General features: G+C 37.8%; 1 protein-coding gene across 4 annotated transcripts; it reads left to right on the top strand.

The window, feature by feature from the left end:
* The first annotated feature begins 2,155 nt into the window (after nt 1-2,155).
* Nucleotides 2,156-12,306, top strand: LOC135943016 (uncharacterized). 4 transcript variants are annotated; one of them, XM_065489401.1, is made up of 12 exons: nt 2,156-2,808; nt 2,932-3,180; nt 3,268-3,460; nt 3,556-3,646; nt 3,698-3,903; nt 3,955-4,136; nt 4,218-4,353; nt 4,418-4,640; nt 4,743-4,999; nt 5,053-5,270; nt 5,333-5,408; nt 5,467-12,306. In XM_065489401.1, the coding sequence occupies exons 1-12, from the start codon at nt 2,383-2,385 to the stop codon at nt 11,439-11,441; spliced, it is 8,232 nt and encodes a 2,743-aa protein (XP_065345473.1). In that variant the 5' UTR covers nt 2,156-2,382; the 3' UTR covers nt 11,442-12,306. The 4 variants fall into 4 exon arrangements, with proteins under 4 accessions (XP_065345473.1, XP_065345475.1, XP_065345477.1 ...); XM_065489403.1 differs by having other exon boundaries at nt 3,271-3,460; XM_065489405.1 differs by having other exon boundaries at nt 2,932-3,168; nt 3,271-3,460.
* The last annotated feature ends 828 nt before the right edge of the window (nt 12,307-13,134 follow it).

The raw sequence follows: 13,134 nt of genomic DNA on the forward strand, positions 1-13,134 counted from the left end.
GGGTGTTACAGAATTTTAGTGATTGGAAAAATACATTTTAGTGCTAAGGATAGGCCAGATCTACAATCAGTTTAACAGTGCCCGCTTGAAGTTTTTAAGGAAAAATAAAGAAAAGCTAATTTTTCACGTGAGTAGTGACCGGACGGGCAGTCGCGCGCGCTGCGCCTTTGTGTCTGCTGGCGCGTTTTGGGCTCATCATGCAGGCCAGAGAGAACCAAGAGAAACAATGACCCGCAAATCGAAAGTTTTTAATTAATTAATAATTTTTCTCAATCAGAAAAAGCTGCTCAGTAGTTAAAGGCCAGACCTTCTTTTCTCGTAATGTTTGACAGCAAAAACGAGGAATATTATTTTGCACAGCCGCGTTTATCCTGTTGTTGGACTTTGTGATTATGATTATGCATTTTGACAGACATCTTTCACAATTTTAGGCAACTGAATATATCCATATAGGACTCTAAATAAATAATGAAGATTTTCGTTGCGTATAGTTCTTAACTTTGTTTTCTTTAATTCTTCAATTTAATCATTTAATCGGGATAATTAATTAGAAAATGCTTTTGGCTCGAAATATATTTTTTGATTAGACTTTTGTCTAAAGTCTTCCTCTGTTCTGCACAAATTCGACCACAATAGCGTAGACTTTCACGCGCAGTGCTAATTTTAGTTTATATCTTAAACTCTATTGTTGCTCAACAAAAGTCCACACGCACACACGCGGCGCTGGCTGTGTGAGAGGAGACGCTTAAATTCGATGCTGCTGCTGGCCAATAAGTCTAGTTTCTGATATCAAAACTCTCTGCCTGCCATGCCGATCGATAACTCCCGATCAATCCCAATACAGGGGCACGGGAACATTTAAAAATGCATGAAAACGCACTATTAATATCTTCTCCAGAAACACTAAGACTGTGACTGCGCGCGGTTCCTGCTTGTAAAATTAGAGTACAAATAATCTTCCCCGCGAAGAACCACGCCGCTCCCCGGCGGACTCATTAATTGGCCCCTAACCTCTAAATACCCAACTTTTTATATTTATGCTCACCCCAATTTTTATCCCCCCCCCCTCTCTGAGGGGGGCGTTTCGCGCTCTCGCTTCTGGTTGTTTTACGGAAGGCGGCCTGCGCGCAGCTTGACTTCGCTCAATTATCATTTTAATTCCGTTTTCATCATAAAAAATTTTTGAATTTTTGTTCGCAGTAAACAATAAATCTGTCCTTGCGAAATCAATAAAAATTTTATATGTATTATAAAAGCAGTCTCTGGTAGCCATAAGGGTCCGTGTTTATCTCTGAAAATCATAGAAATTATTAAAATAAAAAACGTATTTTTCTTAAATATTTCTTGAATAAATTAACGTAATTTTTGGTATTTTAATTTTTCCTAACATTTTTTAAATCTTCTCTAACGACCAACTTGAAGTTTCAGACAAATTTTGTGCGAAAACAGTAAATTTGAGAAAAATTTTCTCAATAGGAAAAAAACTGTAAATTTAATCATCTTTCTGAATTTCGTCAGTTTTTAACGCTACTATCAACTAGTGAATTTTAATGAGGCCAAACGTAGACCCCCATCGAAAATCTGCAATTTTTGAAAAATAAACAGAAACTTTCAAGACTCAAAAGAATTTTTTTTTATCTTCTCACTATTAAATTTTGATAATTTTTCTCAACCCTGAAGCAATTAATTTCCTTTGCTCTAAAGAGAGAAGGCGTAACTAGTAAAAATTCGAAAATTTTATTTTGGGCCACTTTTGGTCAGAAGTAAATGGGAAAATGGGTTGGTTTGGGCAAACCTTTCATGAAATTTAATTTTTTGAAATAAAAATAATTCTACTTTAATTCTGACTGGCGGTCTGTTTTTTTAAGCTCAGTGCTAACGCACCTGGAACAATCTGCGAATGAATGTTTACGAGCAGTTCTAGAACTCTTTTAAGAAAGAAAAAACAGTCTTCTAGAGTTTTTCAAAATAACTAGCCCTGCAGAAACACCGACCCCCAGAACCCTGTGAGCGCGCGGACCGAGCCCCGCGACACCCGAGCAGTCGGCACACAGGGAAAATAATTATCTCTTGCAGTAGTTGCAATTTCTGCTGAACTCTATACATCTTAAATAATCTATTAAATCTTTTGGTCAGTCAAATTGGGAAAATATTTTACAATGTGAACTCTTTAGTCTTGAAACAGCTTTGTTTCATAATGCCCTAAATTAAATAATTATCGTCAATCAAGCATTATCATTACTTAATTAATGGAATTATGTACTATATATATATATGAGTTATTATTCTTCATTCTTTCCTTGTGTCACTTCCTTTGACTACAGATTTCTTAATGAAATGGAAAACGGCTTGTGAAAACGACATTGAAGTCATCCCAGTACGATGGAAACGGAAGGAAATTATTTCGCTTACTGTTTGGACACGAACACCAAAAAAAATTACTTCATTGTACCGTCGAAGTTTTTGAAACCAAGACCAAAAGCAATAAATTCGATACCAGGAGTTACTTGGGTCACTCTTGGACAACACTTCAAGGAGGCTGTGCTACAATCAGCATATCATGAATCTTTGGAGGTAGACCCTGACGATGGGTCCTTCCTGGACCAGACACCCGCCAAGACTGACACAGATTTTGAGCACTTGCTGACCAAGGCAGTGTACAAAGAATGTCTCGTTCTTGCTACTGCTTCCTCTGTCCAAGAACTGCAACAGTTCCTTCAATCGGTGAATATAAAAATACCACAAAAATACCGACGGTTGGATGTTTCTGACGCTTCAGGAAGTCAACAACACGACGAGTCGCAGCAGGTACATCAAGAATCCATTTTCTTTAAAACTACTTTTATAATAAGTCCTCTAAATTGGTCATGACGCCTAGAACTTGAACCTGAAAAAATTATAAAAACAATACTTTCAACGGACATGTTTCAGCAGAATGAAAAAAAGCGATTTAGGAGTAGCGAATGCAATCAGCAATCGAGCAATCAAGATTACTCAACGGCCTCAAAAAGCTTGGAGGAATCAGCTTCTACCACATTATCAAGTCGTGTGTCCGTCCAAGAATTGCCACATCACGGAAAAGCTGGCAATGTCAACGCTCAAAATAGAAAACGAATTTTGGATGATTCTGTCGCTTCAGGTAGTCAACAAAACGACGAGCCGAAGCAGGTATACCAGCAGGTATAAGCCCCGAATTGGTCTTGATGTCTAGTCTAGAACTTTAAACCTGAGAAATGATAAAAAATACTTTATACGGAAATGTTTCAGCAGAATGAAAAGCGATTTAGGAGTAGCGAATGCAATCAGCAAACAAAAAATGAGGATTTCTCAACGGCATCAACAAGCTTGGAAGAGCCAAACTCTTCCTCTAAAAATGTTTCTACAGGAGCAACTCCTTTCGTTACGCAAATTGTATTGAAAGAACCGATTGACTCGCATGATGACTCAGAGAATGAGATAGGTAATTCCTCTTTAATGCGTGTTTACTAGGAAGGTTTCTATTTCCGGCATTACTTGAGTTGTGAGGAAAAATTTATTGCTAATAATTTTTTCCAGACTATTCTTACATTCGGCCTGAAGGAGTAGCTAACCTAGGATTTTTTGAATATGAAATAGATGGAAAAGTCAATAGACAAAACGCAGACAAGTAATTATCCAGAGTTTATTTATAATTTGAAACTAATATCGCTCTTTCAAGTGTTTGTGTCTTAGTCATTCACTACGATTTCGTAAATGATCCTAATCTGTTCCGAAACGGAGACGCCTCTGACATAAAATTCCTAAAGAATGTCTTCAGGGAAAACCGGAATTGCAATTTCCGTGACATTCTGTCACCGAGCAAAAAGACTTTGCTCAAACTTCTCAGCGATCAAGAAAAGCTTTTGCGGTTTTTCAACGTACAAGGTAAAACATGATCAAATTAAAATTCATGTATACTCATTTTGTTTTGTTCAGATGAAGTGCCCTCTGTTTTCGTGCTTTTCTTTCTCTCTCATGGGACTGTAAACGGAAAAATATGGACCAGCCACGTCGAAAGGGAAACCAATGAACCCGTGTATTTCACAACAGATGAAGTCTTTGACTCATTACAGAAGCTACGGAGATTCGACAAATGTTTGAAAGTCGTGAATTTTGGGGTAAGTATCAAAAACACAATTTCTATAATTTATATTAAAGAGATTTTCAGTGTTATATAAAAGTATTATTCCATGTTTCAGTCATGTCGGGGGTCCTTTTACGATTCTAAGTTTGGCTCGAAGAATTCATTAGAAAACTATGAAAACAAGAATTCCTGTAGAATAACCTGTCGCCCGGGAATGCACAACTGTGTCGTGTTCTATTCGACAGTAGAGAGTAAGTTTTTACGGCAACGATTGCTTCTTTCGTTAAATTAATCTATTTTTAAACATTGTTACAGCGACATTAGCAAATACTGATGGGAGTGGTTCATGGTTTGTAAAAAACATCTGCACAAGTCTGAACGAAGCAATGGACGAGCCCTTGTTGAATTTCTTCACAATTGTTCAGAATCGAATGCATCAAACGTCATGCCAAATTACGACCTTTGATAAAAATATTCCTTTGGGGCAGACACCAGAGCTCAAAATGTTTACACAAGACATGATTTTCGTAATCTCAAAGTGAGTGTCGCAAATAAACGGACAATGTGATAAAAGCAATCGTAGTTGATACTTCTTAAATCTATAGAATCTCATTAACAACATTCATAAAACTTTTTTCAGGATGACAATCGCAGCAAAACCTTTTTCAAACACTGATGGGTTTGGTGAAAGGAGCAAAGTCAATAATGAAATACTATCCAGACATTTCTCCTGGAAATCGAGTGAAGGACAAGATATCAGGGGTCGTAAAGGTTTTATTTTATCCTTGGTCCAAAACAAACAAGTGCAAGAAGTGAAAAGAGCTCTTCATAAACTAGACTTCGAAATCAGGGATTGGTCTCTTAGCAGTCTTTCTAAGGAATTTTATTTTAAAATGGGTGAGTATCAAAACAATGAAAGAATTAAATTTGGTTTAATTATGGTATTGCAGTGTCCGAGTTGGAACCAGACGTGGGCTGCATTTTGACCTGCATATTTGGCCCTGTGTGTGTAAACGAACACAAAGAGGTTTGCGTGCGCGTGCAAAAGGGTCAAGAGATTCCAATCAAGGACATCCTACACAGTTTGGTCGGCCCAAAAAACGATAAATTGATAGGAAAGCCGAAAATTCTGTTCGTTGTTAACGTGGAAGCACCACAAACGGACAATGTAAGCTATTCGCCCAACTGTTGCGATAGATATTAGAGTTTGATAAATATATTTTTATTTAGATCCCCGTGCCCAAAGATTTACAAGTCGATGCTACAAACCACAGTGGCTGGCTGGTGTTGATTCTAAAATTTGAAGGTAATTTTTAAATAGTTGCATGTCTTCAAAGCATTAATAAATAAATTATCTCACATAGATGCATTAAAGAAGTTGATTGAACTTCTGGAAAATATTGGTGAAAAATGCCTGCAAGAACTTCTGGGGCCTCTGCTAACTCGTGAGTCCAATAGAGAGGAGATGGTTCTTCTCAATTCTACTTTGCAGTATCTCTTGAAATTTCCTACTTGGCCAAGAACATTTGTCAAACCAGATTTTATACTAAAAAATACAAAAATCCCCCGTGGCGAAATGAGTAGATTTAAATATTTAATGGGATGTCCTTTTAAGAAGAAGATTGATTTTAAAAGGTTAATAGAAAGGGCAAAACGATTGTTTGAGGAAAACAAAAATTCGATGAAGTTTCAGAAAATGAGTCTTCAAAACAAAACAAAATCTTCAAGTGAAGTTGAACCTTCGATAATGCCACTCAAAAACTTAGGAACTATCTCTGCAACGAGCGATTCCTCGAGCGATTCCTCGAGCGATTCATCGAGCGATTCCTCGAGCGATTCATCGAGTGATTCACCTGACGCAAGCTATTTATGGATATTTAATTCAGTTGCTGGAGCAGGCAAATCGACCATACTCGAAGAAATGGCGCATCAACTCGCAAAAATTGTTGAAGGGTTTCAATTACTGCTGATTCCCCTAAAAAAACACTATCGGTACTTACTTGACATGCCATTACATAACGTGAATGGAGTCGATTTCCTCGCAAAAACAACTTGCAATTCTCATGACGTCATCAACGACTGGATAAAGAAGAGAGAAGTTATTGTTTTCCTCGACGGTTTTGACGAAGTGTGCCCAGATTTCAGAGAAAAAATCATCAGAATTTTGATCGTATTGAATAATGAAAGAGTCCCACTCTTCATCGGAACCAGGCCTCATGAAGTGCACCACGTTCAAGATAGGATAGAAAACTCGACGATAGTTGAGATCAAACCAATGGACGAAGCAAAGCAAATCGAGTTTCTGAAGAAAGTGGCAGGAAAGAATCAGCAAGAAATCGAACAATTGAGGAAAAACTTCAAAGACAAAGACATTCTGGGCAACCCACTATATCTCACCTTGTTGGCCGAGTACAAAGGTGATGGAAACTTGTATGACATTTTTGACAAAATGGTGCGGAACAAAGTGCAAATTTGTTTGAAGAGAGAAAACGGAGGCAACGATGTTGGAGAGGAGGCAATTGAAAATGCATTGAAATTCATTCAATTGGTGGCCTCTCGTTTCTTAACAGGAGTGAAGATCGACCAAGGCAGTGTAACGAAAGAAGCATTGGAGAAAATCAACGCTTTTGGAGTTGTGACATACTGCAATGAAAGAGTCGATTTCACTCACCAAACATTTGCAGAATTTCTTACCGCTCAAAAATTTCTATACGACTTAAAAAATCCAGTAACTGAAGAAGTGCCCTTGTTCAACGATGAATTGGTGCAGTGCAGAAAGTTCGTTGACCTTTTCTTTTCTATTGTAAAGGAGAAGGACGCGTCTTACACAGAGGCCTTTAAGATTTGGGCCGCTAAATCAACCAACCATTTAAATATGGTCAGACAAATATGTGGAGAGAACTTGAGAGAAATTTTCAAGTTTCTCAACCCAGCTGATTTCTTATTAAAAGATAACAACGGTAAATACGCTTTGCGCTTCGCATTGCGGAATCTTGAGATGGTCAAGTTGGTGCACCAAAAAATTAGCGAGTTGGCGACCGAAACAACCAACACTGGAGAAAGCTGTCTCCACCTGGCGATTGATGACTACAAATGCAGCGAAGAAGTGGCTCTTTGGATCTTGCAAAACACTGAGGTGGGTAAAAATGCTGAAACTAAATTGAATTACACAACGCTTCTGCGGGCTTGTGAAAGAAAAAAATGGAAAGTAGCAGCTCAGCTTGTAACGAAGCACAATATTGAAGTAAATGATCAAAATGAATCATGTGGAAAATCCATTTTTCAGTACGCCGTCCAGTCGAATAATACCGATTTAGTGCAAGGACTTCTTGATAGGGGCTCCAATGTGAATTCAAAAGATAATTATGGAGCAACACCTCTTCACCTAGCAGCTAGGTCAAATGGAAACTCGGAAATTTTAAAGATTTTGCTCGAAAAAGGCGCCAACGTAAGCGCGAAAGACAATAAAAAAAGAACTGCATTGCATTACGCCTTTGAAAATTACGTAGTTACAGAAGTGGTTCGAAAATTGCTAGAATGCGGTGCTGACGTTAATTCACAAGACGAACAAGGAAACGCAGTTTTTCATCTCGCTGCTAAGTCATACGTAAATAACGAAATTGTGAATATTTTACTTGAAAATGGTGCCGAAGTAAACTTACAAAACAATGAAAAACAAACTGCATTACATTACGCCTTCAAAAATTTAGAAGATATGGATGATGCAGAAGTGATCCAAAAGCTGCTCGAATTCGGTGCCGACGTTAATTCACAAGACAAAGAAGGATGCACAGCTGTTCTCCTAGCAGCTAGATCATATTTAAACCCAGAAATAGTGAAAAAAATGCTTACGAAAGGTGCCAAAGTAGACTTACAGAACAATGAAAAACGAACTGCATTGCATTACGCCGCTGAACATCACAAACATACAGAAGTAATGCAAAAGCTTCTTGAATACTGCATCGACGTTAATTTACAAGATGAAGAAGGATTCACAGCTCTTCACCTAGCAGCAAGGTCAAATAGAAACCCTGAAATTGTGAAAATTCTGCTTGAAAAAGGTGCCAAAGTACACTTAACAGACAATAAAAAACGAAGTGCGTTGCATCACGCCTTTAAAAATGTCAAAGTTACAGAAGTGGTTCATAAACTGCTTGAATACGGTGCTGACGTTAACTCACAAGATGAAGAAGGATACTCAGCTCTTCACCTAGCAGCTAGATCAAAAGTAAACCCAGAAAATGTCAAACTTTTGCTTGAAAAAGGTGCCAAAGTACACTTAGAAAGCATTAGAAAACGAACTGCATTGCATTACGCAGCTGAAAATCACGAAGTTATAGACGTTCTGCAAAAGCTACTAGAATACGGCGTCGACGTTAATTTACAAGATGAAGAAGGATTCACAGCTCTTCACCTAGCAGCCAAGTCAAATGGAAACCCTGAAATTGTAAACATTCTGCTCGAAAATGGTGCCGAAGTAAACTTAACAGACAATAAAAAAAGAAGTGCGTTGCATCACGCCTTTAAAAATTACAAAGTTATGGAAGTGGTTCAAAAACTGCTAGAGTACGGTGCCGACGTCAATTCACAAGACGAAGAAGGATTCACAGCTCTTCACTTAGCAGCTAGGTCGAAAGAAAACCCTGAATTTGTGAAAATTCTGCTTGAAAAAAGTGCCAAAATAAACGAATTAGACAATGATAAACGGACCGCACTGCATTATGCCGCTAGATTTAACCAAACTCCAGAAATTATCCAAACGTTGCTGGAAAACGGCGCTGACATTCATTCACAATGTGAAGAAGGATTAACGGCCCTTCACCAAGCCGCTGGGTTTAACAAAAACCCGGAAATAGTGAAAATTTTGCTGGATAAAGGTGCAAAAATAAACGCAGTAGACAATCAAAAATGGACTCCACTGCATGTGGCCGCTAGATACAACGCAGCTTCAGATATTGTCCAAATGCTGCTCGAAAACGGCGCCGATGTTCATTTACAAAGTCAAGGAGAATTAACAGCCCTTCACCTAGCTGCTGGATTTAATGAAAACCCAGAAATAGTGCAATCTTTGCTCCATAAAGGCGCCAAAGTAGATGCGCAAGACGAGGATAATTGGACCGCACTGCACCAGGCCGCTAAAAGTAACCCAGTTGCCGAAGTGGTCCAAACGTTGCTGGAAAACGGCGCTGACATTCATTCACGATGTCAACAAGGATCATCGGCCCTTCACCAAGCCGCTGGGTGGAACAAAAACCCGGAAATAGTGAAAATTTTGCTTCAAAATGATGCAAAAATAAACGAATTAGACAATGATAAATGGACCGCACTGCATTATGCCGCTACATATAACGCAGCTTCAGATATTGTCCAAATGCTGCTCGAAAACGGTGCCGACGTTCATTTACAAAGTCAAGGAGAATTAACAGCCCTTCACCTAGCTGCTGGATTTAATGAAAACCCAGAAATAGTGCAATCTTTGCTCCATAAAGGCGCCAAAGTAGATGCGCAAGATGAGGATAATTGGACCGCACTGCATCACGCCGCTAAAAGTAACCCAGTTGCCGAAGTGGTCCAAACGTTGCTGGAAAACGGCGCTGACATTCATTCACGAAGTCAACAAGTATCATCGGCCCTTCACCATGCCGCTGGGTGGAACAAAAATCCAGAAATAGTGAAAATTTTGCTGGATAAAGGTGCAAAAGTAAATGAACTATACCATGAAAAATGGACCGCACTGCATTTTGCAGCTCAATTTAACCAAGCTCCAGAAATTATCCAAATGCTGCTGGAAAATTGCGCCGACGTTCATATAAAAGGTCAAGGAGGATCGACGGCCCTTCACCTAGCTGCTGGATCTAGTGAAAACCCAGAAATAGTGCAATCTTTGCTCCATAAAGGCGCCAAAGTAGATGCGCAAGACGAGAATAATTGGACCGCACTGCATCACGCTGCTAAAAGTAACCCAGTTGCCGAAGTGGTCCAAACGTTGCTGGAAAACTGCGCTGACATTCATTCACGAAGTAAACAAGGATCTTCGCCCCTTCACCAAGCCGCTGGTTGGAACAAAAACCCGGAAATAGTGAAAATTTTGCTTCAAAATGATGCAAAAATAAACGAATTAGACAATGATAAATGGACCGCACTGCATTATGCCGCTAGATATAACGCAGCTTCAGATATTGTCCAAATGCTGCTCGAAAACGGTGCCGACGTTCATTTACAAAGTCAAGGAGAATTAACAGCCCTTCACCTAGCTGCTGGATTTAATGAAAACCCAGAAATAGTGCAATCTTTGATACATAAAGGCGCCAGAGTAGATGCGCAAGACGAGAATAATTGGACCGCACTGCATCACGCTGCTAAAAGTAACCCAGTTGCCGAAGTTGTCCAAACGTTGCTAAAAAACGGCGCTAACATTCATTCACAATGTGAAGAAGGATCAACGGCCCTTCATCAAGCCGCTGGATGGAACAAAAACCCGGAAATAGTGAAAATTTTGCTTAAAAATGGTGCAAAAGTAAATGAACTAGACAATGATGAATGGACCGCACTCCATTTTGCCGCTAGATTTAACCAAGCTCCAGAAATTATCCAAATGTTGCTGAAAAACTGCGCTGACATTCATTCACGAAGTCAAGAAGGATCAACGGCCCTTCACCAAGCCGCTGGGTGGAACAAAAACCCGGAAATATTAAAATCATTACTTCATAAAGGTGCCAAAGTAGATGCACAAGACAAGAATAAATGGACCGCACTGCATAAAGCCGCACATAATAACCCTGTTGCAGAAATTATCCAAACGTTGCTGGAAAACGGCGCTGACATTAATTTACAAGATGAAGAAGGACACACAGCTCTTCACCTAGCAGCTGAATCTAATGAAAACCCAGAAATTGTAAAGATTTTACTTGAAAAAAGTGCCAAAATAAACGAATTAGACAATGAAAAATGGACCCCACTGCATTTAGCCGCTAGATTCAACCCAGCTCCAGATATTGCCCGAATGCTGCTCGATAACGGCGCCGACGTTCATTTACAAAATCAAGAAGGATTAACAGCCCTTCACCTAGCTGCTGGATTTAATGAAAACCCAGAAATAGTGGAAGCTTTACTTCAAAACAGTGCCGAAATAAATGTAGAAAATGCTCTTGGAGAGACTGCTTTATTTCTCGCGGCAAAGCATAATCGAGTGAAAGAAGTGGTTCAAAAACTGCTCGACCATGGTGCCAAAGTAAATGAAATGATTAGGAATGACAAAGAATGTGTCGGTGTATTACGTAAAATGAAGGTCAACTCTGAAGTTCTTAAAATACTAAATGAAAATGACTCTGATGTATAGTAGAATGATCGAAATGACTGTTACGTATTTTGTTTGTTCACAAGAGTGCGCAGGATATCCATAACAGAATAATAGTAAATGGCGTAAATAGATCTGTAGTTTGCCACACAATTACAAAGAAGAAACAATTCTTTAATCTGCAATTTGAAATGAGAAGCACACAAGCCAAGATATTTGCAAACCTACTATTGTACTATAATATCAAAATTAAACAAACGTTTCAAATTTAAAAATTGTAAATCTAGTTATGTAGTATTGAAGCATTGATTTACTAATATTGACTGTATAGCATTATTAACAATGAATCTTAAAGACCTATTGCCGTATAGAGAAATAAAAATTACTTTATAATTATTAATAAGTTTTGCTAGTATATTTTGATTTGTATCAAATTTGATACAAATATGTAAATATTTTTAAATAATAGCATACAAATGTACATGTGTTTAAATAAAATATTTTCTTAAAGAATAATTGATTTTTAACTAATTTTCATTTCCCTTAAGAATGTATTACATTGTGACACATTTGGCTGAGAATATTCAAAATTAACCCTTTCGCACGAAAAGAGATGTCTTTTCAGCTTGAATAATTTAGATTTAGATTGAAAAAATACTTCCCTTCTTTAAATTGGTTTATAGTTAATTTTATAGCTATATATTTGTTTTGCTCGAAAAGGAATTTCATTCATTATCTAATCACAATCAACATTGATTGAAGTGAGTAAACACAGATAAAAATATCTATATTTTAATAAGTAGATCGCATAGTTCATGCAAGTTTTGATTCAGATTCTAAGTGTTTATCTCATAAAAATAAATATTTTTATAAATTCGCTACATTATACTTTTAGCTGTCATTTAAAGATTTTCTCACAGGGTCGGCCACGAGTACACTGGAGGATTTGTTTTAAGGTTAGTACAAAAAGATAATTTTGAAATTTTATGGCGTAAATGACTGCCAACACTTCTTTTTTTTATCTCATCTACGATTAAATAGTGATAAATACAAGTTTCGAGTATTCATTGTAATAATATTATTTAATTTAAAAATGTTTTATTTGCTCGTCAAAATGGTGTAACTATATGTCAATAAATACCCTTATGTTCCAGGTAAAAATGTGTCGATCTGCATGGAGGGGGGAGGCATCTCTAGGTTCATTTCAACCAGACATATGACTTCGTAAAGGCTTCAGACGTGTACATTTTCAAATCTTAGATCTTGCACTGATGCATTTAATTGGCATTTTATTGAAATTGTGGAATACATAATGTTTTTAATTAATAATAATTGGTGTGTAGTTTAATACGTGTAAACATACTGAATTAGGCAGTCACTATCAATGAGTGTTCATTTTACTGTCACATTTCTGCATTGGAACATTTTGCAAAGCATCCTATTTTCCTGCATATGCGTCAGTTTGATGTTGTACTATTTCTATGAGAACCAAACTTTAGCATTGTGTCAGCCTATCACTTAGGGGTTTGTTTACTTAACTGGGGAAATCGGCAGAGTCTCTAGGGAGGAATAAGTATTCGCTTGGGAAGATACAACTAATCGCGGCACTAAACAACCATCAAGAAATACAATCAAGGAATTAAGCACACAAATTAATGGTTATCAAAATAGGAACTCAATTATATTAGTTACCACTACTAACGGCAGAAGTTAGAGAGATTAAATAGAGAGGTAT

Source organism: Cloeon dipterum, chromosome 4 (genome assembly GCF_949628265.1).
Source record: "Cloeon dipterum chromosome 4, ieCloDipt1.1, whole genome shotgun sequence".
NCBI lineage: Eukaryota > Metazoa > Arthropoda > Insecta > Ephemeroptera > Baetidae > Cloeon > Cloeon dipterum.

Coding starts and splice junctions, on each gene's coding strand:
- LOC135943016 (XM_065489401.1), top strand. CDS start 2,383: ATGGAAACGGAAGGAAATTATTTCGCTTACTGTTTGGACACGAACACC. Junction 3,461..3,555: donor TGACTCAGAGAATGAGATAG/GTAATTCCTCTT, acceptor AATTTTTTCCAG/ACTATTCTTACATTCGGCCT. Junction 4,137..4,217: donor TGAAAGTCGTGAATTTTGGG/GTAAGTATCAAA, acceptor TCCATGTTTCAG/TCATGTCGGGGGTCCTTTTA.